Here is a 26,579-nt window from a genome sequence, read left to right as displayed (position 1 = left end):
ACATCCCAGCAGCTGAGCACACCACGGCAGCATGCAGGCAGAGTAAAGAGCAACGCCCTGGCCTTGGTGCCTCTGAGTTCTAGGGAACAAAGAAGGCTCAAGTTTCGAGTGAAAGATAGATACTTACTAGGGAGGGTATTGGAGGGGGTCAGGCATGGGGAACTCCAAAGGAAGCAAAGGTCTCCCACCAACTAGAGACTGGCTGCTGAACCTGAGCTCTGGCTTGGATTTGGAGAATTTCCATGTCATTGTCTTTTTTTTTTTAACATCTTTATTAGAGGATAATTGCTTTACAATGTTGTGTTAGTTGCTGCTGTATAACAAAGTGACTCAGCTGTACGTATAACTATATCCCCGTATCCCCTCCCTCTTGTGTCTCCCTCCCACCCTCCCTATCCCACCCCTCTAGGTGGTCACAAAGCACAGAGCTGATCTCCCTATGCTATGAGGCTGCTTCCGACTAGCTATCTAGTTTACATTTGGTAGTGTATATATGTCCATGCTACTCTCTCACTTAGTCCCAGCTTACCCTTCCCCCTCCCTGTGTCCTCAAGTCTATTCTCTACGTCTGCATCTTTATTCCTGTCCTGCCCCTAGGTTCATCAGAACATGGCATTGTCTTGAGGCCAAAGTATTCCTAGAGTTTTAGATGGGATTTTGGCAAAGCTCTTCTGCCTGTGGCCGTGAGAAGGCTGTAGGGGAATGAGCCAGTCCCCTGCTATACACTCTGTCCTTTTTCAACTGTCCACGATGAAGGGCTAGCTTTGCCTCATCTCAGTTAGCATCTCATGAAAATGTTTGTGACATGTTTCTAAGGTCAGCTTTCCCTCCTTCTTATCATTATTACTGGCATATATTCCCAAAATGTTCAATGGGATTTCTCCCTAATATCCCTTCCTCTGCAATATAAACATCCTAGTTTCAAGGCAAAGAGTCTGAGAATTCTGTTAGGTTCCTGTAGCACCCAGGAACAGCGTTTGTGTCTTAAGCAAAGCATTGGCTCGTAAATACTTGGTAAATATTTGCTAAAGGAATGAGAGCATGAGTGAGCAGGTTGGAGGGAAAGAGGGCGAAGTGAAGAGGGTAGAGCAGACAAAAAAGAGAAACAGAAATATGAATGAATATATCTGTCCTTAAACCTACTTCTTAAAGAAACTTCTTAAAAAGATCAGTAGCTCAACCCACTTTCTAGGCCCCTTTGAAGCTCTGTGCTAGGAGTTTTACAAACACTCTCTCATTTAATCCCCACGGCAAGCACTTGACATAGGTATTACTTTCCTTATTGGACAAATTCCCATTTCCCACATTCTCTTCAGTTCTCTAACCAATCTGGATTAAGAAATTTTTCTCTTGATTCATTCATAAAATTACTAACATATTTCAGACCATCTTGACCCTACGGATGATAGAAGAAATCTGTAACTCACTTCTGACAGGCTCCACAGTGATTTCATTTTACTAGGCTGCCATCTAAAAATTACCCCTGCCAGGAAATATACCAGGAGGGCCTAGGGCAGCTCTGAAAGGTGGACAGTGGGTACCTTAAAAACACTGTCAGACCCACTGTGGCCTAAATCAGGGCTGGACAACCTTAGCTACCCAAGGGATGATTCAAGGAAAATAAAAATGTTGTGAACTACATTTTTTTTTCCATTTAAACTTAAAATAGCTTTATGAAGCCCTATTATATGGGGAAGGAGGATAGAAATATCAGAACAGTGTCACAGCTTAGAGAATGAGAGAGAGAAAGGAATTTTTAAGAATCAACTCTGAGGTTATAAATTGTGTCTACTTCGATGTTTATTAAAACCTAGAGGAAGGGAGGGTGGGAGGGAGGGAGATGCAAGAGGGAAGACATATGGGAACATATGTATATGTATAACTGATTCACTTTGTTATAAAGCAGAAACTAACACACCATTGTAAAGCAATTATACCCCAATAAAGATGTTAAAAAAAATAAAAAAATAAAACCTAGAGGAAACCTCAGAATTACTGTGAATTACTCCTTGTTGGTGGACTGTGGTTCCTGGAATGAGCCACTGAGCCATTCAGAATAACTTTATTGAATAGAAAAATGTCAGTGAGAAAATCCACACTAGCTTTTGGCCTTAAGACATGAGTATTAGGGATATCTGAGAATGAGCATCTCCTCGGTGGCTTTCTAATTTTTCATCTTTTATATCCATATGATGTTCTCAAGTTCAGGAAGTGCATTCACGTGCATCATCTCATGTTACCCCTGAAACAGCCTCCCAAGGATTAGTTATTATTATCCCTCCATCTTAATAAATGGCCTCTCCCTTCGCCCAGTTGCTCAGACCAACATCCTCAGCGTCATGTGACACTTTTCTCTCTCTCTCACCCTTCATCTCATCCATCATCACGTTCTCGTCACTCCACCTTCAAGGTAAATCTAGAGTTCAACCTCTCATCACCACCTCCACACCATCATTCGAATCCAGGCCTCCCTCATTCTCCCTCTCACCTGTTGCACTTGTCTTGTCAGCAGTCCCCCCGCTGCTGTCCTTGCCCCCTGTAGGCTCTTACCCATCCTGAAGCCAGAGTAATTTTTTTTAAAACACAAGTCAGATCCTGCCACTTGAATGCTGGAAAATCTCCAGTGATTCCCCATCTCGTTCAAAATAAAAGTCAGTGTTGCCTCTGTGGCAACAAGGCCCTGTCTAATAAGGACACCACTACTATCTGACCTTGATCACGGCTCTAGCCTCCCTGGCCTCCTTGCTCTTCCTGAAGACTTCATGTGTACCCCCACTGCAGGGCCTTTGTCCCCACTGTTTCCTCTGCCTTGGATGCCCCTTCTCCCCCACCCAGATGTCCACATGGCTCACCTTGATTTCTGTGTGTCTCTATACCTTATCGGAATGCCTTTCCTGGCCCATCTGTGTCTTCTGTCTGTCTCTTACTCTGCTTTGTTTTCACCAGAGCACTTACAGTCATCTCACATACCAGCTATTTCTTCATTTATTATTTTGTTGTCTGTCTTCCCCACTGGACTTTGAGTTCCTTGTCAGCAGGGGCATCTGCCTTCTTTGTTCGAAGAAGCTAGTACAGGGCCTGACATGTAGTATAAGTCCAATAAATGTTGTTGCATAAATGAATGTGAATGAGTCAATCTCTACAAATAAGGAAACTGAGGATTAGAGTGGTGAACACACTTGCCCAAGTCAGAGTAAGCATCAGAGCCAGGTCTAGAATTGTGTTATTTCTTTCCATTTGAAATGAAAGAAATCAACTTAACTGAGGACCTGAAACATGAATAGAATACAGAGTTTCCCATGACTCCACTTGGAATTCATTCATTGCACCACAGCTTATAAGTCTTAGCCATGCTTTTTTTTTTTTTTGGCTGAATATTTTTAATTTAATAAAAGCTATAAAACTTACATCCAAAAAGTTCAACAAACCCACGTTTAAGAAACATGAAAAAAATTACAGCAAGGTACAGTGTAAATATAAAGCTAATAACGAGTGATAAAGAGAAAATCATAAAAGCAGCCAGAGAACAAAGAAGTGTTACACAGAAAAGGATAAAACAGTTCTTGTCAGAAGCATTGCAAGTGAGAAGACAGAGGAGCAACACCGTTAATGTACTCAAGTCTATATGTGCAATGAAAACATCTTTCAAAGTGAATGACAAAATAGTTACCCATGCTTCTTAAAATCCCCTTTCCTTTTCCACCTTCTTAGCTGTGCCATTGCTCTAGACTTCTTGTTTTCAAAACCATCACACTCCTCTCCCTTCCCCATAAGTCCCCAAGATACCACTCATATTGACACAGACTCTCAAACAGAACTACCTAGACTGACCTAATTCAATATATTTAGGATCCCACTTTATTTCCCATTGGCTTATTTTCTATAATTAGATCAATTAAATCAAGTTAGTTGATAGTGTTGTTTAAATCTTCTAAACCTTTACTGATTTTCTGCAAATTATTGAGATAGAGGTATTGAAATCTGACTATAATTGTGGATTTGTTTGTTTCTACTTAAGAGTTCTGTCCACCTTTGCATCATATATTTTGAAGCTCTGTTATTAGATGCATAAACATTTAAGATTACTGTGTCTTCTTGATGAATTGACCCTTTTATCATTATAAAATGATCTTCTTTATCCCTGGTAATATTCTTGGTCCTGAAATTTATTTTGTGTGACAGTAATAAATATAACCACTGCAGATTTTTTTAAAAACCAATGTTGGCATCGTAATTCCTTTCCCATCCTTTTATTTTTTGCCTCTTTGTGTCTTTAGATTTAAAGTGCATTTCTTGCAGGAAGCATAGAGTTAGGTCTACTGAGCACTTACTGGGGGCCAGTTACTGTGCTAACAACTTGACATGCATCATCTCCATCTGTCCTCACAACAACCAAATGAAGTAGATCCTATGCTAACCCCATTTTACAGCTGATTAAACTGAGGCGTGGGGCAGCTAAGCCTAAGGACCTAAGGACCCAGAATTCCCACCTAGGTATTTCCACCTTGAGTTTGAGATGTAACCCCTCAGGTAACTTTGGCTCACTGTACTAGAATGTTGATTATCTATTCATAAATCCAGATTTGCAAATATCTGGATAGCCTGAAGAGGTAGTTGAGGGTCACTAATGCCCACACAGGTAGATCTGTCTATGGAATGAAGAGCTGGAGGGGGGAAGCCACCTGTATGTCTACAATGACAGAATTCCATCTGCTCCAGGTACTTTTCATTCTGCTTAATGAGTGTGTTTCAACCTAAGAAAATATAGAACCAGAGCTGACTAGACAGAAACTGTACATTGTAGCCCTCAATTTTTCTTGGTTTTGATATCTGGTATGTGCCAAATTAGCAATAAATTCTGAGGAAGCCTCAGAGGGAAAGACCTTCTTTCATGCAAACCAAATGATACTTCCCAAAGGAGCATTGTTCGTTTTCCTCTGATCCCACTCAGCTTTCCCATTCAGAAGCCTTCAACCACAAGTCCTCTCTGTTTGATTGGAATAGCCATTCATGTTCTTAGTTCAATAAAGAAACCAAAGTTTGTCATCTATAAGAGGAAGAATAGCATGCTGAAGGGGGCCCTCTGGAACCAGAGTGTTCTGGGTGTAAATTCTGCCTATGTCATTCACCAGCTTGGCGCCCTGGAGAAATGACTTGACCTTTCTGAACTTCAGTTTCCTCAGCTGTAAAATAGGAGTGATAACATAATGACATACCCAGTGATAATTACTTACTTTGTGCCAGATATTGTTCTAAGCGCTTTATGTCTCATTAACTGCTTTAATCCTCACAGCAACACTTGAAGTAGGTACCCTTATGACTGTCCCCATTGTACAGATGAGAAAACTGAGGTAGAGATAAGTTTAGTAACTTGCCCAAGGTCATGCAGGAACGTAAGCAACGTAAGCTTAAGCAACATAAGCTCCAGATTCAAGCTCTTAACCCTTCCGGGTGGGTATAATAAATTCACATAAAGTACCTGGCACAGCACAGAAGACTAGTAGGACTTCACGAGCAGTAGCTAGCATTTTTATCATGAAGGAAAAAATTAATGATACCATATGAATTACATTCTGTGGGTTCACGTGAACTCCTTTTCCTACTTCCGTTCTCATCAGTTAAAACTATAAACACTTTAGAGGTCGTAGCTGTGTTTGTTGTTTTGAATCTCTTTATGTGGACTCAAGTTAAGAAGTAAGAAAAATTGATAGTAGCGGCCAGAAAAGTATGACAGTTACAACGTTACTAGGCATTACTAAAAATAGAAAAATTTTCGCCCATTGTCTTATTTATCTTTTAATTCATCTATTTCCCTATGTACATATGTCCAAGGAGATTTCTTGTCACATATTTAGCTATTAATAACTACTCGTAACGATACACTTGCCTCTGTACTCAAAGATATTTTATAATAAGGCTGATATTTATTATGCATCTACTTCCTGCCATGCCTCGTGCTTATACTTCACAAGCATCATCTCATTTAATCTCCACAACCACCCTGCAAGAGAGGGACCATTCCTGGCCCTGTTTTCCAGAGCACCGAGTGGTTAAGCATCTTGTCCAACATCTCAGATTAACCACTAGAACTGGAACACTATACTCTTAATCAGTACAGACCAATAACCCTGTCTCTCCTTGGACCTGGCTGAAGGTTCCTGTTAGGTCCATTTCTGCCATGGATACATTTATATATTATTTCAAGAAGGTTAAGAACACTGTCCAGGGCAGCTAGGTAATCCACATAACCAGAGCTGACCATGTTGGCCTCGGGGCTGATGCACTTACCAGACGTCCAGCCATTTCCACGGCCTCAGCCTCAGTCCAGCCACCATCCTCTTTCTGTCGTCTGCACTACTGTAACCGTCTCACTGGTGTCCCAGCCTTCTCTCTTGCCTTTTCCATCTACAGTGCATTAACCACTCAGCAGCCACCGGGATCATCTTAAATAGAAATATAATTGTGTCACTTGCCTGCTTAAAACCCTTCTATAGTTTCCCATCCTTATTTAGATGGAGTGTATTCCTGATCTAATTTGCCCATTAAAAGATCACTCTGTCTGCCATGTAATGAAAAGAGTTAGAGTGAAAGCAGGGAGACCAGAGAGGAGCCTGTTGCTGTGGTCTGGGTAGACATGATAGTAGCTTGAATGGGGAGTAGCAGTGGAGATAGAAATAGATGGGATATATTTTGGGAGGAAAAAAAAAAAAAACTCAAAGAACTTGGCAGTGGAGTGCATGTCTCTATGCAATGTGTGAAACTCTCATCAGAAAGTTTGATAAAGATGGCTCTGGTTTCCCAAGGCATTCATAACTAACTGAAATATGGCAAATGTATACTGACCACCTACCATACATCAAAAGCTGTGCTAGGAATTTAGAAAGGAAAATTGAGAAAAAAAGAACAAGTTTCCTTCCTTCAAGGAACTCACAATCCAATAGAAACAATACATATGAAAATAAATAAATTATAGCAGTGTGATCATTGTAACTACCAGCAGAATTATCTGCAGGGCCCAGGAGGTGATGACATCACAGTAAGGATTCAAACTTAGGAAGAATATGAATTCTAACATAAGGAGCAGGGAGAAGGCATTCCGGGCACCATAGCACGTGCAAAGTTATGGGGGTGTGCAACTTTATGGTGTGGTGAGGAATTACAGGTAACATAAGGCACAGAAGCTAGCAAACAAAGTCATTTTTAGGCCAGGTCAAGATGTTCCATTTTGTTTCTATAGGCTAAGGTTTCCCTGGGTCTCTTCTTACCACTGATGGTACACAAGATTGTTTCGTGGTATACAGACAAGCATATATTAGTTAAGCAGTTATTTATGTATTTTAATGTGCATTATGTAATATAAAATTAGTATATCAAAGCTACAATGTAAAGTTTCCTTTCAAAATAAATTTATTCTTGTTAAATACGTCAATTTAAAGAAAAAAGGCAAGTAAATCATGCAACAGATGGACCGATCTGGGATAAATCATGGAAGTGCAAGATGAGTGGTCAAAGTTGCGGGCTCCCCTCGTGTCAGTGGGGGGGACTCACTGAAGGAGTTTCAGCAGGGAAATTCATACATGCAGATGGTAGGATCCGTCCCACGGCCAGGAGGAGGATGAAACTCATTCTGGTGAAACCGATTAAGAGTTTCCTCTGTGGTTTACCATGGCCGTAAAATGTGTGCTGGGACTGAAAGAGTGGAGGTGTGAGCAAAGTAAGGAACTTGGCAGGAGGTAAAAATCAAGTGCACTTGGTAATTAAAGAATCAGCATGAGGAAGCAAAAGGACCCGGAAGACTCATTCCTGGCATGAAGGTCTGAGTACTTAGGCCACCAGCCACTGCTACGAGCCCCTGAAATTTGTCAAACAGTGTACATTTTAATTAGGTGCATTCTTCATTGTGTTCCAAAGCAGAAACTGTGTCTGATTCCAAGTGAAGTGGGGATTTGGAAGTTGTCCAGTTGGGTTTTGATAGCACATAAAGCCAGTTTTGGAACTCGAGGATTTGAGTGGGTTTGAGTATGACCAGCTCTCTCTTCACTTGGTCCAATAGAGCTTGAAAACCACCAGCCTCACTTCCCTGATCAATGCCAGTTCAACGTGTATCAATCCATCAGGCCAACAGGGTAATTCAGGAATGAATTAGTAACACTGACCGTGAAATCTCCAGACAGCTTGGAAGTGTGCCTTTGTTGTTCTCAACCCTCCTTTAACTAAATTTTTTCTGCATAAAGATTAATTTCCATCAACAGAAGAGCAATTCGGGGAGAGGGACGGGTGTAGGGAGGACTTTCTCTGCCGACTTGAAACTTCCTTTCTGTAACATAACTACATTTGCCAGAATTACAGGAAAAGCAGACAAGGTTTGCTTTGTTTACTAAAGGTTTTCCTGAAAGAGACTTGACAGGAGGTGAAAGAGTTGGAGTTGTGAGATTTAGCACTCTTTTTTTCTCTCCTGTGCAACAGCTCTCAGGAGTTTCCCTACCTATAAGACGTTTAGCACATAAACAAATTAAGGTACAATGTAACATTTTCCAGGGTGTTTCCTGGAATCAGTCAAGGTTCTAAGGCAAGTCTGATGATGGGCCACAATTCCTCCTACAAACCAAAGTAAACCCTGCCTGCTGCTCTTCATTCTTCTCAACCACACACTCCAGAGTCTACAATCTGTTCCTGAGCTCTGTTTGCGAGCACCCAGCTTCATGGTAAAGCGAGCTAAACAGCTCACTAGCTCAAGTATTAACGCATCTCTGGTCTTTTTGCTTTCCTTCAGGTATTTATGGGCCATCGGTAAGAATGTCTGGAAGAGATGGAAGAAAAGATTTTTTGTCTTAGTGCAGGTAACTCTTCAACTCTCATATCAGTCTTAAGAGCCATTATTTTTAAAGATTCGATAGGATTCATTAATGTTTTTGATATAATTTACCTTAAGTGCACAAAGCTCAAGTGTTTAACTCAGTGAATTCCTGTATATTGCTTATGCATGCAACCACCATTCAGAGGGGTACAAAACATTTCCAGTACCCAGAGCGCTCCCTTCTCCTCCTTTTCCTTTTTACATCACTTTCAAGTTCTAAAAATTAATGCATGCTCATTATTTTTTAATTCTAACAATACAGAAATATATATGAAATGTGGGAGCAGTAAACTCCCACCCCTGCCAGCGATGCAGGAACCTAGGGAGGGAGCAAGTGTGTGCCTGATTAGGGCAATAGGGACACTAACATTATTTTAGAAGAATCTGCTATTTCGAAAAGCACTAAGGTAGTCATTATGAGAAAAGCCAGAATTTAGTTGGACTTTTTGCATCTCTTTCATTGTTTAGTAAGTTTGATTCTGAATCACCTGTGGAAGAACATTCCAGTCTTCTTGATGTCTGAGGCTTCCAGACCCCCTATAATTATGTTTAACCATCTAAATATATCTTTCCACCTAGGCTTTTTTTAAATAATCAAACTCTTCATGTTGTTCATCAACTTGCTTTTTCGTTTTTGAACACAATCATTGTAGACATTGTTTCATGAATGCACATATAGCTCAGATTCTAATACCTGTGGAATTTTCCTTTTGGAGGTACTTTGGGCTTCCCCAGTTGGAACTGTCATTAACCATGCAGCAGGGTACATCTCTGTATATAAAGATGCAGGTGTAGATATAGATATTGACGTTACTAATACATCAGTAATATATAAATAATATTATTGCCCTCTTCATTGTATCTTTAAGAAAAAAAGTTTCCAGAAATAGTAATGCATGTCCTCGAAAATCTCCATGCCCCCCCTTTTTTTTGGTTTGTTTGCTTTTTGCATCAGGATTTTTCAGTTTACAAAGGAATTTGTCATTGCCTTTTTTTAATGTGCAAGTTTCACCAGAGCATGTGAGCTATAATTCAATTTGCCAAAAGTTAATTTATTCTGTCCTCTGAAAGCTGTCACAAAGTGAGTCAACTTGTAATTTAGTGCCTAAAGGTGTTTACTGGGTTATTGTGTTGGCTATGAGCATTGACTAGTATTTTGAGCACTATGGATTCTGAAATCTCACAGTAAAAGCAGCTGCCTCTTAGTCTAAATGGCCTTGAAAGTTCCACCAACCCTGAGCTTCTAAGGCTATACCTTCTACAGATCTACTCAAGCTTCTACTGTGTCTCTAAGGCAAACAGCATCTGTCTTGCATCTAGAAGCAAGAGGTAATCTTTGCTTTCATAATCACTATGGGGTGCAACAAAACCTTAAAATAAATTAACCAAAGGAAAACTTTGGAATTATTCCCAACCATCCAAATAAGCCACAGCTAAGTGATGGAAGACATTTCATCCAGAGATACATTTCCTCAGAATATCAGCTAACCAACATTTATTGAGTACCTATTTTGTGAAGGGTACATTGATAGATCATAGAGAAGAACTGGGAGACCTGGTCTCTCACTTCCAGAAGAGGATCTCTTACAGTTCTTTATAGGCAAATAGCAGAAACAGACTCAAGGTAAGTAAGGTTTTAAAAAAAGTGTATTGGAAGGCTCTTGTGGCACTTCATAGGATTGGTGATAAAAGCTAGTACCCAGAGTAGTTCCAGAAATCCCGGTGGTGGGAACCATGGCCAGTGTCATTGACATGGCTGTAAGACAAAATCAGCTCTGACCGTTTTCTGTCTTTGTGTCTCCACTTGAGGACCAAATCTGAGAGAGGGAATTGGATTGGTCCAGCTTGTGTCACACCAGCTTTTCAGAAGGGCAGACCATGTTGCTTTGATTCACAGTGCCACTGAGCTGTCTCCAGTGCAAAATCAGCATGCCATTACCAGAAAAAGAAATGGATGCTGAGTAGGCAAAAACAGCTGATATCTACCCTAAAGAGAGCATGTAAGTGGAGCGACAAGACACATAAAAAAAAAAAAACCTAGGAATAAACCTACCTAAGGAGACAAAAGACCTGTATGCAGAAAACTGCAAGACACTGATGAAAGAAATTAAAGATGATACAAACAGATGGAGAGATATACCATGTTCTTGGATTGGAAGAATCAACATTGTGAAAATGACTATACTACCCAAAGCAATGTACAGAGTCAGTGCAATCCCTAACAAACTACCACTGGCATTTTTCACAGAACTAGAACAAAAAATTTCACAATTTGTATGGAAACACAAAAGACCCCGAATAGCCAAAGCAATCTTGAGAAAGAAAAATGGAGCTGGAAGAATCAGGCTCCCAGACTTCAGACTATACTACAAAGCTACAGTCATCAAGAGAGTATGGTACTGGCACAGAAACAGAAATATCGATCAATGGAACAGGATAGAAAGCCTAGAGATAAACCCATGCACATATGGTCACCTTATTTTTGATAAAGGAGGCATGAATATACAATGGAGAAAAGACAGCCTCTTCAATAAGTGGTGCTGGGAAAACTGGACAGCTACATGTAAAAGAATGAAATTAGAACACTCCCTAACACCATCCACAAAAATAAACTCAAAATGGATTAAAGACCTAAATGTAAGGCCAGACACTATCAAACTCTTAGAGGAAAACATAGGCAGAACACTCTATGACATAAATCACAGCAAGATCCTTTTTGACCCACTCCTAGAGAAATGGAAATAAAAACAAAAATAAACAAATGGGACCTAATGAAACTTAAAAGCTTTTACACAGCAAAGGAAACCATAAACAAGACGAAAAGACAACCCTCAGAATGGGAGAAAATATTTGCAAATGAAGCAACTGACAAAGGATTAATCTCCAAAATTTACAAGGAGCTCATGCAGCTCAATATCAAAAAAACAAATAACCCAATCCAAAAATGGGCAGAAGACCTAAATAGACATTTCTCCAAAGAAGATATACAGATTACCAACAAACACATGAAAGGATGCTCAACATCACTAATCATTAGAGAAATGCAAATCAAAACTACAATGAGGTATCACCTCACACGAGTCAGAATGGCCATCATCAAAAAATCTACAAACAGTAAATGCTGGAGAGGGTGTGGAGAAAAGGGGACCCTCTTGCACTGTTGGTGGGAATGTAAATTGATACAGCCACTATGGAGAACAGTATGGAGTTTCCTTAAAAAACTCTAAATAGAACTACCATACGACCCAGCAATCCCACTACTGGGCATATACCCTGAGAAAACCATAATTCAAAATGACACATGCACCGCAATGTTCATTGCAGCTCTATTTACAATAGCCAGGACATGGAAACAACCTAAATATCCATTGACAGATGAATGGATAAAGAACATGTGGCACATGTATACAATGGAATATTACTCAGCCATAAAAAGAAATGAAATTGAGTTATTTGTAGTGAGGTGGATGGACCTAGAGTCTGTCATACAGAGTGAAGTAAGCCAGAAAGAGAAAAACAAATACCATATGCTCACACATATATATGGAATCTAAAAAAAAAAAAAAATGGTTATGAAGAACCTAGGGGCAGGATGGGAATAAAGATGCAGACCTACTAGACAATGTACTTGAGGACATGTGGAGGGGGAAGGGTCAGCTGGGACAAAGTGAGAGAGTGGCGTGGACATATATACACTACCAAATGTAAAATCGATAGCTAGTGGGAAGCAGCCGCATAGCACAGAGAGATCAGCTCGGTGCTTTGTGACAACCTAGAAGGGTAAGATAGGGAAGGTGGGAGGGAGGGAGACGCAAGAGGGAAGAGATATGGGGATATATGTATATGTATAGCTGATTCACTTTGTTATAAAGCAGAAACTAACACACCATTGTAAAGCAATTATACTCCAATAAAGATGTTAAAAAGGAAAAAAAAAGATTTAAGATGAAGATTTCAAATGCTGGAATAAAAAAAAAAAAGATACATTAAAAGAGGCAGCTCTGGATTATGGGTGATTCTCCCCTTTGCATGCTTCTCACCTAGCAGAGCAACCTCCCTTAGAATCACTTGTGTTCTGGCCTCCCTCAGTAGACCATGTGCTGTTTCAGGGTCAGTTCTGTTTCCAACTCATCTAGCTGTGCTTCTCTCTTTACCCCACCACACACACACACACGCACACACACACACACACACCTTCCAGCTCAGTGTCTGGCATGGCCATTCAGGAAGTGTTTAGTGGAAGAAAGAAGGAAAAGGAAGAGAGAGAAAAAGAGCCCAGGCAATGCTTCACGTGGTTCTGAGAAAGGAAAGATCGTGTGACCTAGAGAGTGGCTGGTGACACCTTCCAAGAGGAAGTGGGGTAAGTGGCCTTGTCATGTAATATGGAGTCTCTCCTCCCACTGAGGTAGCCAGTTACTGGACACAAGACTTTTCTCTGACAATCTTTGAAATGATGAAGTACTTAGAAGATGTCACTGGCCTCTTAACTTTGGGAGAGATTTTAGGGGAGAAAAAAACTCTTCAGAAAAAAAGAGGAATTGTGCTGCAAATATTAGTGAAGCCATGTCTATACGATATATACTGAACCCAAAAGAAGAGAATGATTGTTCTAGGCCGTGTGACTGGAGCACAGACGTATTAGGTCCTTCACACTGAGCCTTCTACCAAGAGAAGATAAGAAGCGCTCAGTAGCTACAAAGCAAGCTATGTGCTCACTTCTGAAAATCAGAAAAGGGCATCCAAAACCTGTCTACAGCTCGGCATTTTTCCTACAAGGATTTCATGAGAGGTTTCACGTGCATGTGATTCTCACTAGCTTTAAAGAGCCCTTGAGGTACACTGGGGACATGCATCCCCCAAATTCAACCTTCTGTTTCAGCCTAAATCCAAAGTCTCCATTAACACCTTCTGTGGCCTGCAGAGGTGATATGACAGCCCCACCATCACAAAGGTAATGGGGGAGCCAGGAGGAAAACTCAAGTCTTCTGTTTCCATTTTTGTCCTGTTCACTACAACAGTGTCTACAAGCAGTTTTGGTGGCCTACCTAGAAAATACTGCATCACTTTTGGATTCTTCTCAATTTTTCATCTCTACTGTTTAAGTGATCACACAGCATTCTATGAAAATGATAAAGAACAACTTAAGCCCTTTGAAACAACTGCAATGCCAACAGAGTTGCAGGAGAGAAGTTCAAAGCCCTCAGTCCTGGCCCAATTCAGGGAAAGCAAAAATATCCCAAGTTGCTTGAAAGAAAGATGGCAGCTCAGGCAGTGACCACAGGCGCCCAGCAGCTGCATGCAGTGTTGAATCCAGTCTTACGTACAAATGGTTTTCGGTTTCTTTAAGCCACCACACCCTTCCACTGAAATGCAAAAGTGAAAACAGGAGAACCAGTCTGGTCAAATATGGGGAAGGGTGAGGGAGCTGAGGAAGAAAGCAGATTCTCCCCGTCCTGCCCCCAACTCCCCAGCAGCCTCAGAGGGATCTCTGTGGGACAGTGTGAAACCACCACACAGGAGTCATAGCTACCCAAGTGACTTACTGAATGTGCCTTTCTATTCAGGCGCTGGGTCTCATGGAGTGTTTTTTGTAGAGAGCTGGTAACACATAATTTCCAACGTGAGTATGAGTTCCGCTAGATTTAATACAAGGAAAATTGTTTGAAAAGCCTAAGGAGAACACATCCAACACCAGTCTCCTCAGAGTTCATCTCCCCTCCCACCCCAGCTGTCTGTCTGTCTGTCTGTCTGTCTCTCTCTCTCTCTGTCTCTCTCTCTCTCTTTGACACACGCGTGCGCGCGCACACACACACACACGCGCGCACACACACACACACACAGAGAGAGAGAGAGAGAGAGAGAGAGAGAGAAAGAGAGTCTACATTTCTGTCTGTAATGCAAAACTATTAAATTCTCTCAGGGAGATTTCCTTTTAGAGCTACTACCTTGGGGAACCAAAGATAGGTTATAAATGGGCTTCCTACTAACCAGGGACAAAGGCCACCCTTAGGGGGGTGTTGAGCCAAAGCAGCAATTTCCGTGGTTAAGGATCGAGGCTAAAATGATTATGGATGTGGCTGGAGTCTGCCCTACCAGCTCTGAAGGGAATGAAGCAGTTGCAGGGTGTTTCTCTCCCAGAGACTTCAGTGTTCCTACACAGTGTTCTCCAAGTATGGCCCTGGACTGCCTGCACTGGGTGTTTTTTAAAATGCAGAGGGACTTCCCTGGCGGTCCAGTGGTTAAGACTCCGTGCTCCCAACGCAGGGGGCACGGGTTTGATCCCTGGTCGGGGAGCTAAGATCCCACATGCCATAGGGTGCAGCCTAAAACTAACTAAGTAAATAGAATGCAGGTCCCAAGGGCCATCCAGAAGCGTCTGATGCACAGAAGACTCTGAGATGGAGCTTAGGAATCTGTATGCTTCACAAGCAACCCGGGAGGTCCTGATGCAGGGGGTCCGGTGACCATCTTTGGAGAAACACTGCCTCAGAGGTCATTGTCCCTTTTAAACTGAAGTCTCCCATTCCTTTTTGACCACACTCTCTCAGAGTTTATGTTCTCCAAGGAAATGAGCATCAGAGTAGCTAAACAGATGATTTTGCGCAAATGGCATGACAAGACCTCTCAGCTGTGTTCCTTGAAACCCCAGTATATGCCCTATGAACATGACTGCAGACCCTAACACAAGGAGTAAGGAGAAATGGGTCCCCGGCACCCTGAGTCAGGACATTGCTGGGTAAACTCATTCTAAACCCCAGGGGCCATGGTAAGGAGCAAATATGTTGATTACCGTCGTTAGGAACCGCGACCAAACCAATGTTAATGATGAAGGTGCCAATTCCACCCTGAGCTCCCCACCTTGGGTGTGGGAGGAGAGGAGTGGAAGAAGCCAACCCGTCATCCAGACCAGGTTAGAAAGCCTCACCTCGATCATCTTTTTATTCTAAAATATTTTTCTTCTGTGCCCCAAAGATTTCTGTACTGTGTTAAGGACACGTCTTATCCCTATTTCGCATTGGAGGAAACTGAGGCTGAGGCTGGTTAAATGACTTGCTCAAGGTCAATGGCTCATAGGCAGCCTATGTGAATCCTAACATAGGCCTTCTGATTCCAGATGTCTTCCAGGACACCAAGCACTGAGACAGCACTGTGCTCAAGGAGGTTTATACAATGTCCTAGATACAGTGTCCTAGAACTCACACACCTTGCATCAGTTAGAGACAATGTGGTCCCTAAATCATAACCTGTTTCGGATTCCCTAGAGATAATATAATGCACCCAAATTCTGACCGTTCCAGTTTTCAAAAAAATCTAAATCTGAATGAGATAAGATATTGTCTGATAATATAAAACACCCTATAATACAACAGTTGTCACCCAGAAAACAATATTAAGTTAACTATGAAAGTGAATTGTAAGGCATATAATGAATGATTTATAGGTGAATGAATTATAGGTGAATGATTTATAACTGAGTAAATGTTCATTCTTCCCACTCAACTTCACAATGGCCCTAAAGGGCATTTGCATTTATGTTCTGTTTGTAAATGACAACAGTCAACCCGAATTAGCTTAAGTTTTAGAAGAGGAAGAAATATATTGGTTAGTTCATTAAATTACTAATTAACTAAAGAGTTTTCTGGCATGGCTAGGTCCAGAGCTTAAACAAAGTAATCAAGACTCAGTCTCTCTATCTGTACCATCTGTTGACTGTACTTTCATCTAAGCCGACTTTCCCCCAAGCCGACTTCCCCCCGTCAGGCAAGCTCTCTCAATGCAGCACACTCTGGAAGGTCAAGGCTTAAAACAGTTTAGCAGCTCCAGACCCTTGCTATTCCCTCACACTTCAAGCTCTGTAGAAAGTCTGAGGCTCCCTCCAACCTTGCAGTAATTAGAAATATGCAAAAACAAATCATTTCTTCTCTCCTCCTTTTTTTCCTAAAGTAAGTTGCCAAATTCCAGATTAAAATGGTCCTAATAAACCAATTCGAGTTTTTTTGAGCCCCAAGTTTGCCCGGAACAACTTCAACAGTATCACCAGAAGGGGGCAGCAACATACAGTGCTCCAAGAAGCGAGGACCTGAAATAGAAAAAGGAAAAGTCAGAAAGCCCCAAGCATGTAGTAAGAGTAAATGCCTGAATCTTGAAATAACAGCCTTCTGTCGTGATATTTCTCTGATCTCAAGTAAGTGTCTGCAATCGTCTATTTGGCTAATCATCATATTAACGAACTATATCATCTCGGTGTTGCCAGAGAGGTAAAAAATCATTGCAGAACTGTTCCAGCAATGTCTGTGTTCACTATCATGCCAGGGGGTGTGGGAGATAGGTTGTCCGTGGGATCAGTAGTGGATTGGAGAAACATGTAAATTTGGGAGGGAGAAAACCTCTTTATTGGGTGGTACGTACTCATTTCTCTAGAACCAATCAGACTCAATTAGTGAATGCCCGTTACATGGTAGATTTTGCTCATGGCAAGGGGAATATAACCAAGGTGCATGACTCCCTAGGCCTGCCTTCAAAGGATTTATAATTTGTAGGCAAATACACCTCCTCAGCTACTTTGTGTTAGGATGTTAGTGCCAAATGCATGGCAACTGCTTACGTAAATGCATAAATTGAGTATTTGCTAGGTGAGTGTCGCGCACGGTGTGAAAAGCCCTTCACTGCTCTATTAATCCTCCAGTCACAATAAGACCCAGGTAAAATACAGATGAAGACTCTGAGTTCTATATATGACAGCTTCTGAGAGCTGGGATGGGGCCCCAGGCCTATGTGACCCCACCCAAAGCTTGCGCTCTTAAATCCTCCGTTTTAGAAGAGACTGTTATTCGTTGTTCTGCTTATTACAAAGCGTAATACATGTCCACTTATGAACATACTCTGAGTGGCTTTATGTTTCCCTTGAAGCCCATCAAGACCTTGCAATATAAGGAACAGATTCTTCAAACTATATGCGTGATCAAGAAACCCATGTCGGGCAGAAGTTTTCATCAGGAACCAACAGAGGGCAGCAATAGATAAATCAACCAGTAAAACGTTCTCCCGTGGACTCCCTTTATCTTGCCACTGGGACCTTCAGGCTGAGGACTGTGGGAGATGTGTGCAGGCTTTGAGAGCGCCAATTTCTTACCAAAAAAAAAAAAAATCAGACCCATGGAGAAGGAGATAAAAAATGCCCCCGCCGGGATCAAAGTTCACTTAGGAAATGTCTGTTTTAATAAAGGGAACTAAGAGATGAGGGATGTGGCACTACTTCACTAAGACGTTTGACATCCGTGGATGGTAAATACGCCCCTGAGCTTTTAGCCCGAAGCCTGAAGGAGTCTTGCTCTCCCCCGGGCTCCTTGCAGACAAGCCAGCTGTAGAAATGCTAAGTATCTGCGCTGGGTCTGGATGCACCGAGGCGACAGGAACCTGAAGGCTGGCCTGCAGCTGCAGAGCCTGCGCCCAGCACTGACGTGGGCCGATGCCCGTGTGGGTCGTGAGGGCCACACCAGCGACAACAGCCGTGCCGTGCAGGGCTGAGGATGGCTCTCCCATGACTGGCACCTAGAGATCGAGCATTCATTGCTTGTGACAGCATGTCACTCCTGCACTTGTCTGAGATGAAGGGAAGACTTTTCAAAGTGACCAAAAGCACTCCTTCAGTGGCAAGGGGGAGGGTGGGCTGAGACATGCGGCTCGGTGCTGAGAACTGGCCTGCAAAAAGTAAAATACTAAAAGAAACGGAGGGCATAAATAAATGCATAAAAATCTAGTCCCTAACTTCTGACCGCAAGGCCTGTGTCAAGTCTGAGAGCTTGACAGTCTCAGCCAGAGCCAGGGCCATAGTCATATCAGGTAAAAGCTAAAAGATTGCTGCTCTGCAACCAGTTTTGACCTACCCAAATGTCAGTTTCGTGTAGCTCAGCCCAGTTAAACCAGCAGCAGTAATGATAATAGCTAACTTCTGTCCAGCACTTCCTAAGCATCCGGGAAAGATGCTAAATGCATTCTACTTATGAACTCATTCAATCCGCACAATAAGCCAGTGAGAAGGTAGGTTCTCAGATTATATCCATCTACAGATCAGGTAACAGGACCAGAGAAGTCTTTTAACTTGCTCCAAGTTACACAGCCAGGAGGTGGAAAAACTCAATTTGAACCCAGCTCCTGAGCGCAGGGCCTCAGGGGAAAGGACAGGGTTGAACACGGAGGGTTTTTTTTCAAGGAAAATGGGCTCTAGAGAACCAACCTCACAATCTGTGCTTTTCTTTTTTAGGTGAGTCAGTACACGTTTGCCATGTGCAGTTACCGGGAGAAAAAAGCGGAGCCTCAGGAACTTCTCCAACTGGATGGCTACACTGTGGATTACACGGACCCCCAGCCAGGTACCCGCCCACCCGCTAGGCTGTGAACCCATAAAAATCTCCCCCTTCCCACGTGAACATTCAACTAGCATTTTCTGGGCACTTCCTCCCTGTTGGACACTAAGCCACGTGGACGAGTAAATGCCATTCCAATCAAGGGCTTTGTTTTGACTCAAGGGATCCTCATAAAACCAAAATGAAAACAGAATACGCTTTTCTTCTATGTAGCTGTGCCCATATCAAATTTGTACTCCACCCTAGAATGTTCAAAAGAAATTCCTGAAAAATAAGTCCTACATGTACACCAACGACCTTGTGTGTGTGCATGTGTGTGTGTGCGTGTGTGTGTGTGTGTGTGTATGTGTGTCTTGTTCACCAGTGATGTGTGGGCTTGGCAGGTATTGCGTCTCCACGTCCAAATAAACCTGTCCTGTACGTCCACATTTGTTAACTACAATTCAAAGTTAGCTGATGGTACTTGAAAAGAAAGTCCTCGCTAAATGGTTTTTTTCCTAAAAAGACACTAATCTACAGTGTAGACATCCAAGCTCCTCAACCTTATGTAACTAAGAACCACACAAACGGTAGTATTTCTCGTAAGTTCTACATTGCATAAGTTCCACATCCTGCCCCCTCACACCTCTCCCCCCACCCATTTTATCTTCTTCCCAGAAAGAGATGAATAGAAATCCGCCTCAAGGAACCTTCAAAATGGGGGGGAGGGGCGGTGCGAAATCATTTCAGCATATTAATGAGCAACAGGCACCAACAGCCCTCTCCCAGAGAAGTTTATTTTTATGCCAAATCTGCACAAGGAAAGCATTTCCAACCATACTGCATTATTTGGCCCAAAACCTTTTTTTCTACTCCCATATTGCTCTTCCACATGCAACAAAATACACATAAAGGAAAAACAGAGTCTGAGAGAAGATGGGGTGTTAACCTGGAAAGGTGTGGCTGGGAAGACCTTTGGCCCAGCCCACTTAGGAAAATTAGCAGTGGGCTTCAGAATCCCAACCCGGAGTGCTTTGGACCAGCCCCGCCTCCTCAGACTTCTGTAGATAATTAGCATCCTGCCAGAGCACAATGATACAGAGCTGACCACGTAAGACGTAAACTAAAGGCTCTGCCTGGAAATCCCTCCTCATCAATAGAACCTACAAGTTTGAGCCAAGTTCGTGCAACAACTCATGGAAAGGATGTGGCCCCTGTATTAAGAAAGCAGCCCTCGTGGCATTCTGTGATGGTTTGGGGTCTCAAACCATTGAGTTCCCTTCAAAGAAACAGAGTCCCTCTTTCCTAAGACCTATATTTTCAAGTGGGAGACTCAAGGACCAATATGAAAAGGAAAAACAATACCATCTTATGACACTACCTTCTTTTAAGCCAGTTTACTATTCCTTTCCTCTACGTGATGGCATTTGGATTTTACCACAATCCACCAATTATATGGGACCCGGATTATCATCTCATTTTGTAAAGGAAGAAGAAGAGCTGGGACTTGGGGTCTAACCCATCACACCCTCTGGCAGCCGCAGTAAAACATAGCTCTGTGTACAGCTATAGCAAAGCTAGAGTTGTTATTTTATCATTCAAATGCAGAATTCTCTTCCTACAGTGGGGAGGGCAGGAGTGGGGAGAAAGCTGTTCTGTCTACATGCAAAAGGGGTAACTGTGCGTATGTATTATAAAAGCTTCTCTTCTTTTTTTCACATTGATCCCATGGGATATAATTTATAAATTCCTTTACCAAGGATGTCAATGGAAAGTAAAGTGATTATGTTCTTGAGAATAATAAGCAGAATCCTCTCTGCCTTTCCGTGTGCCAAGTCCTAGTTATTTTCAAAGCAATGTTTGATTGAAAATGGAGATTCAAATACTCCCAATCGTCATGAGAAAAGTCTAACCCAGAATTTCTTAAAGAGTGCTTATGGAAAATAGGAGTTCCTGGACCCCGAACCTAACCAAGAACCGGAAAGGGGAGGGCAGAATCCTATTTCAACAAGCACTCTAGGGGATCCTTATGTATAGTAAAGTTTGCCAGCTGGAGATCAGGGTAATGCACAATTTAGCCAGTGTCTTCAGAGATTTGTGGAGTCTCTCCCTCTGCTCCCTGAAAGGTGAATGTGCACCTGGAGCAGGACTTCTGGGTCCACCTGTCCCCCCTCTCCTCTCGGCTTTATCCTGGATGTCAATGGAACCAACTGGTGGAGATGTTTAGGGGGCAGGTAGCCTTGTAGCATGGACATCCTTGCCTTTGTACCAGCCTGAGATCCAGCACTCATCCGGACATAATCACTTGCTCTAAATCAACTCTACCTGTTTAGGGTCCTTGAAAGATTGGTTTGGGGAACTGGTAAATAAGTGTAAGTAAGTTTTACATTCAGGGCCATCATTTTAATCAAAAGATGAAAACACTACACTTTACCTTTCCCTGGGTATGGTTCGAAGAGTACGCAACAATCTCTCAATTCCTATTAGATCGAGTAATTAAGTCTTCAAATAGGATATTCATTCAGAATAATTCATTGGCACAATTTAAACAACTAAATTAAATCTTTGACAACTCAACTTTACCATAATAAACAGACCACGTCCATGTGTGTTGTTGGAACGGCAATCCCCAGCCGGGAGCTGGCCCACATTCCTTGCCTGGTCTGCCTCCATCCGTTCCCAGACGTGTCCTCTTGTTCTTGACAGGTCAGTACCTGTGGGGTATTCCGTGGAGAGCCCAGGCACTGTCACACGTTGCATTTTGCAGATGCTGTCCCCGACAACTGCTGCCTTGCCCAAGACAGCTGCTTAGGAGCACGTGTTGATGTTCACATTGCCTTCTCCTTCCTTGGTTTTCTTTCAGCTAGTTTCTCTGCTCTCTCCTCACCCTCAATGGTGTGTCCTTGGTCTCCCACGCTTCCTGGAAAAGCTCTGGTGCTCTCCACTGCTGTCACTGTCCTTGCTTGTGCTGCTATAGATGTTTCTGTTTGCCCCACTCCCTCCACGATTAGGCTTCACTCTGTTGTGAATAACTGATCCTCTGCGAGCAGTTACTGTGTGCAAGGCATGCTGTCCGGCTCTGCAGCAGTCCGGCACAATGCTTACGGTCACCAGCTCTAGAGTCAGACAGCCCGGGCTAGAAACCCAAGTCTGATGCTTACAGCTCCACTTTGTGTTCGTGGGATAGTTAGCTCCTTCTCTGTGACTCAGTTTCCTCATTTATACAGTGGGAATAAGAGTACTTGCTTCCCAGGGCTGTTGGGAGGATTAAAGAAAAAATCTGAACACTTAGCATCTTTCCATCTCTACCTCTCTACTTCCCGAGGCAGCCCCATGAACTGACTTTCTGACTGTAGCTCCAGGAACACAGTGTCCCTATTCCCAGCTGTGGGCCCTGGCAGACGGGAGGTGGTGGGGCAAGGAAAAGGACCCATCCAGTGATGTCTAGCCTGCAGATCACCTACGGTATCATAGTAGCTTATCCCGAAAGTTACCATGAGACTAGACTACGGGAGCTCTACTGACCCCACTCTTCCTTTTAGCTCCTTGGTACCCACTTTTCAGGGGTTAAAGCATCCCTCAAGGCTCTTCTTCCTCTCTCACCCTGCAGAATTTTCCTTCTTATGGTTGTATCCATTCATTTCATCAGGTTTTCCCAGCTTGCTAACTGTACATCATCCTGTCCAAATCACACATTTTAAAACTCTCTGTAAGAAGTGAACCAAAATATTCCTTCATAATCATAACCACCATAATGGTGCACCATAGACCCTTCATATAAAGATGAAGCTATTTATTTTCTAGAATCCCTGGCAATTCTAAGTGCAAAACTACCAACACGTACCCACTCTTGTGGAATAGACATTAGAATTAACGTTGTCACCAGAAATCTTTTCCAATGCAAATGTCATACAGGTTAGTGACTGGGCCTTGTTGGAAATTTAGGGATGCTAATCACTCTGTTTACTCCCCTTTCATCTTTAAACTGATAACTGGTGGGGGTGGGGAGAGGAGGAAGGATGAGGAGCCTGAGGAAGATATGAAGCTTTATTTATGGACAGACAGTCCCAGTAACCACAAAATACAGGCTTTTGGAATATGTTGACAGACACAATGTCTCTCTGGCCTGAGACCAAAGAGAGGCTTCTGCCTACTTCTCTCTAAATTTTAACCTTGAGAACTGCCTGTGGGACAAAAATGGGTCTGTAGAGCATTCATTCATCCAACTTGTATTTGTTGAGTACCTACTCTATGCCATGCACTGTTCTAGGTACCAGAGATGCAGCAGTGAACAAAAGAGACAAAAACTCCCTGTCTTTAGGAAGTAAATTATATAATTTGTTAGAGGTGCTATTTAGCTACGGAGAAAAATAGTACAAGAGAAGAGAGGTGAGTAAGGAGAGGTAGAGGTCAGGGAAGGCCTGAACAAGCATGTGACATCTGAGCAAAGACACAAAGGAGGGGAGGTTGTGACTCATGCATATATCTGGAGGAAGAGTTCCATGCACAGGCAATGTCATGTGCAAAGGTCCTGAGGTGAGAACACACCTGGAGTGTTCAAGGAGCAGCAAGAGGCCAGCATGGCCATCATGACTTGGGTGCATACAGGGGCACGTGAGAGAGAGAGTAGTAGGAGAGGATGGTAGAAGTAGTGAAGGGTCAATTCATGTGGGGCCTTGCAGGCCCTGTCAGAACCTAGACTCTTCCTCTGAGTGAAATGCAGAGCTACTGGTAGGTTTTGAGCAGAGGGGTGGCATGACCTGACTCTTATGCTAAACCGATTACTCTCGCCCCCATCTGGAGAATCAAGTATAGAGAGTGAAGATGGAGGCAGATGGATCAGATAGGAGGCTATTGAAATAATCTAGGTGAGAGATGAGCATGGCTGAATTCAGGGTGGAGGCATTGGAGAAGGCAGAATGGGTCAAATTCTGTTCTGACGTCCTGAAAGTAAAGCCTTCAGAATTTCACTGGAATGGGCAGTGAGAGAAAATCAGGAGTCAGAAAGGACCCCGAGGTTGTGGACTTGAGCACCCAGAAGGATGAGGTCAGCTTTACTGAGATGGAGAGGAGGTTTGGGGAGAACACCAGGAGTTCAGTGTTGGATGTGATAAATTTGGGGTCTCTTTCAAATATCCACGTGGAGAAGTCAAGAAATCCACTGGATGTTCAGGTCCGCTGTTCAAGGGAGGTGTCCAGTGTAGAGCTAGAAATGTAGAGACCATGAGCATATCCATGGTATTTGACACGATGGCCATCACGATGGGGGATTGGGTGTAGATGAAGAAAAGAAGAGGTCCAAGGACAGAAGGCCAAGATGCTCCCATGTGTAAAGGTCAGGAGGAGGAGTGAGAGGAGGAGGAACCAGCAAACAAGACTGAAAGCAGCAGCAAGGGAAGGAGGAAGAAAATCAGATGACCTGGAGCCAAGTGAAGAAAACCTTTTAAAGAGAATGGAATGAGTTGACGGATGGAACAAAATGAAGCCTTTGAGTTCATCATCGGACTCAGCATCGGGGAAGAAATTGGTGACCTCGACAAGTTTCACTGGGGCTGCAGCCCGATCAGAAGGGCTTTAGGGCTTTAAGAGGAGAGAGACCCTTGCTACTTGAAGTGTGGTCATCCAACTGGCACCATCAGCATCATCTGGGAGCTTGAGTAGAAACGCAGGATCTCAGGTTCTAGCCCCACTTACTGAATCAGAAGCTACATTTTAACAAGATGCCCAGAGAATTCACATGTGCACCAAAATTTGAGAAGCCCTGGTAGAGATCCACTTACATTGTAAAGAGAAGAACAATAGGGCAGTAGCTCAAGGGAGAAGTGGGGGTCAAGAGATGTTTTCGTTGTCTGGTTTGTTTGTATTTAAAGATGAGAGAGGGCTTCCCTGGTGGCGCAGTGGTTGAGAGTCCGCCTGCTGATGCAGGGGACACAGGTTCGTGCCCCGGTCTGGGAAGATCCCACATGCCGCGGAGCGGCTGGGCCCGTGAGCCATGACCGCTGAGCCTGTGCGTCTGGAGCCTGTGCTCTGCAACAGGAGAGGCCACAACAGTGAGAGGCTGGCGTACTGCAAAAAAAAAAAAAAAAAAAAAAAAAGATGAGAGAAATAATAGTGTTATTTATAGACAGATGTTTACCCGTCCATTAGGCAGCTCAGTTGACAACTCTGTCTCCAACCAAACAAAGATGGCGGGAGACAAGAGCTGGGCTCAAAATGCCTCTTGGACACCATGGCCCCACCTTGTGGTCAAGTGGGTATCAGATTTCCCATCCTACAGTCAGATAAGTGGCTCCTCCCTTCTGCAGCCCAAGAAAAAGCACAGAAACTGCCTCTCTCAGAACTTAGTCCTGCCAAGAACATTGCAGCTCAACTTAGCAGTTTTTTTTTCCCTTTTAACCCAGGTTTGGAGGGTGGCCGAGCCTTCTTCAATGCAGTCAAAGAAGGAGACACCGTGATATTTGCAAGTGATGATGAGCAAGATCGCATTCTCTGGGTCCAAGCCATGTACCGGGCTACCGGTCAGTCACACAAGCCTGTGCCCCCAACCCAAGTCCAGAAACTCAACGCCAAGGGAGGGAACGTGCCTCAGCTGGACGCCCCCATCTCCCAATTTTGTAAGTAAATATGCCATTTGTTAAAAATAGCTCTGTAGAGTAAAGTCAATCTTTCAAAGTTGAGTTAGAAAATCTAGTTGCTTTAACATTAAGGATTCACAAAATCATGTTTGCTGAAAAGAAAAAATAGTGACTTCAGAGGGGGAAAGTTGGGACAAAAATGTTAGATGAAAGTAATTTTAAAGTGCAATACTTGACATTTCCCCCTAAGGACTAAACAAAGAAAATATATTTTAGGTGGATTTTTATCTCTCTGTTTTGGTGAGAGTTTAGAATTCACAGCCAAACATGTATTTGTTTGAGTCCTTCAAATATGGTAGATTATGTATGTCCTTGCCTCATTTCTTCCTATTAAAAGTAATTGTAAAATAGGGCTTGATTTGAAATAAATTTAAATCTGCAACTTAGAACCATTTAAAAATAAATGATGACATTATCACATGCAGTGGAAAAAAAAAAAAAAAAAACCACGGTACCCATTCTGAGCTAAAATACCAGAACCCAAAAATGAAACTTCCTCCTTAAACAGCCCCAGTTCATATTCCAGTCTCTTCCCCTCTTACCTCAGCATCTGCTTTAATTTCTTGCCCCTTTGCCATGCCTTCTTGCTACCTACATTGGTTTTTTATCTTGCAACACTTCAGACACACAGGGTCAGATGAAAGACAGCATATGCTTGGAGATGCTTATTGAAACAAAGAAAATGGAAGCACTGACAACATAAGGCACCAAATTAAATAATTCATTTTTTACAAAACATGA

At 42.8% G+C, this 26,579-nt stretch overlaps 1 protein-coding gene across 17 annotated transcripts in view; it reads left to right on the top strand.

Moving 5' to 3' along the window:
* Positions 1-26,579, top strand: part of CADPS (calcium dependent secretion activator) — a gene marked incomplete at its 5' end in the record, with an annotated part of 486,465 nt that overhangs the window by 300,158 nt on the left and 159,728 nt on the right. For all 17 annotated transcript variants that reach the window (XM_082664108.1, XM_082664107.1, XM_082664102.1 and 14 more), the window contains 3 exons: positions 8,774-8,840; positions 19,122-19,230; positions 25,605-25,817. In XM_082664108.1, the coding sequence (XP_082520234.1) occupies positions 8,774-8,840; positions 19,122-19,230; positions 25,605-25,817 (389 nt within the window). The remainder of the gene's footprint in view (positions 1-8,773; positions 8,841-19,121; positions 19,231-25,604; positions 25,818-26,579) is intronic.

Source organism: Grampus griseus (assembly GCF_964374135.1).
Source record: "Grampus griseus genome assembly, chromosome: 10".
NCBI lineage: Eukaryota > Metazoa > Chordata > Mammalia > Artiodactyla > Delphinidae > Grampus > Grampus griseus.
This window is presented reverse-complemented; position numbering and strand designations above follow the sequence as displayed.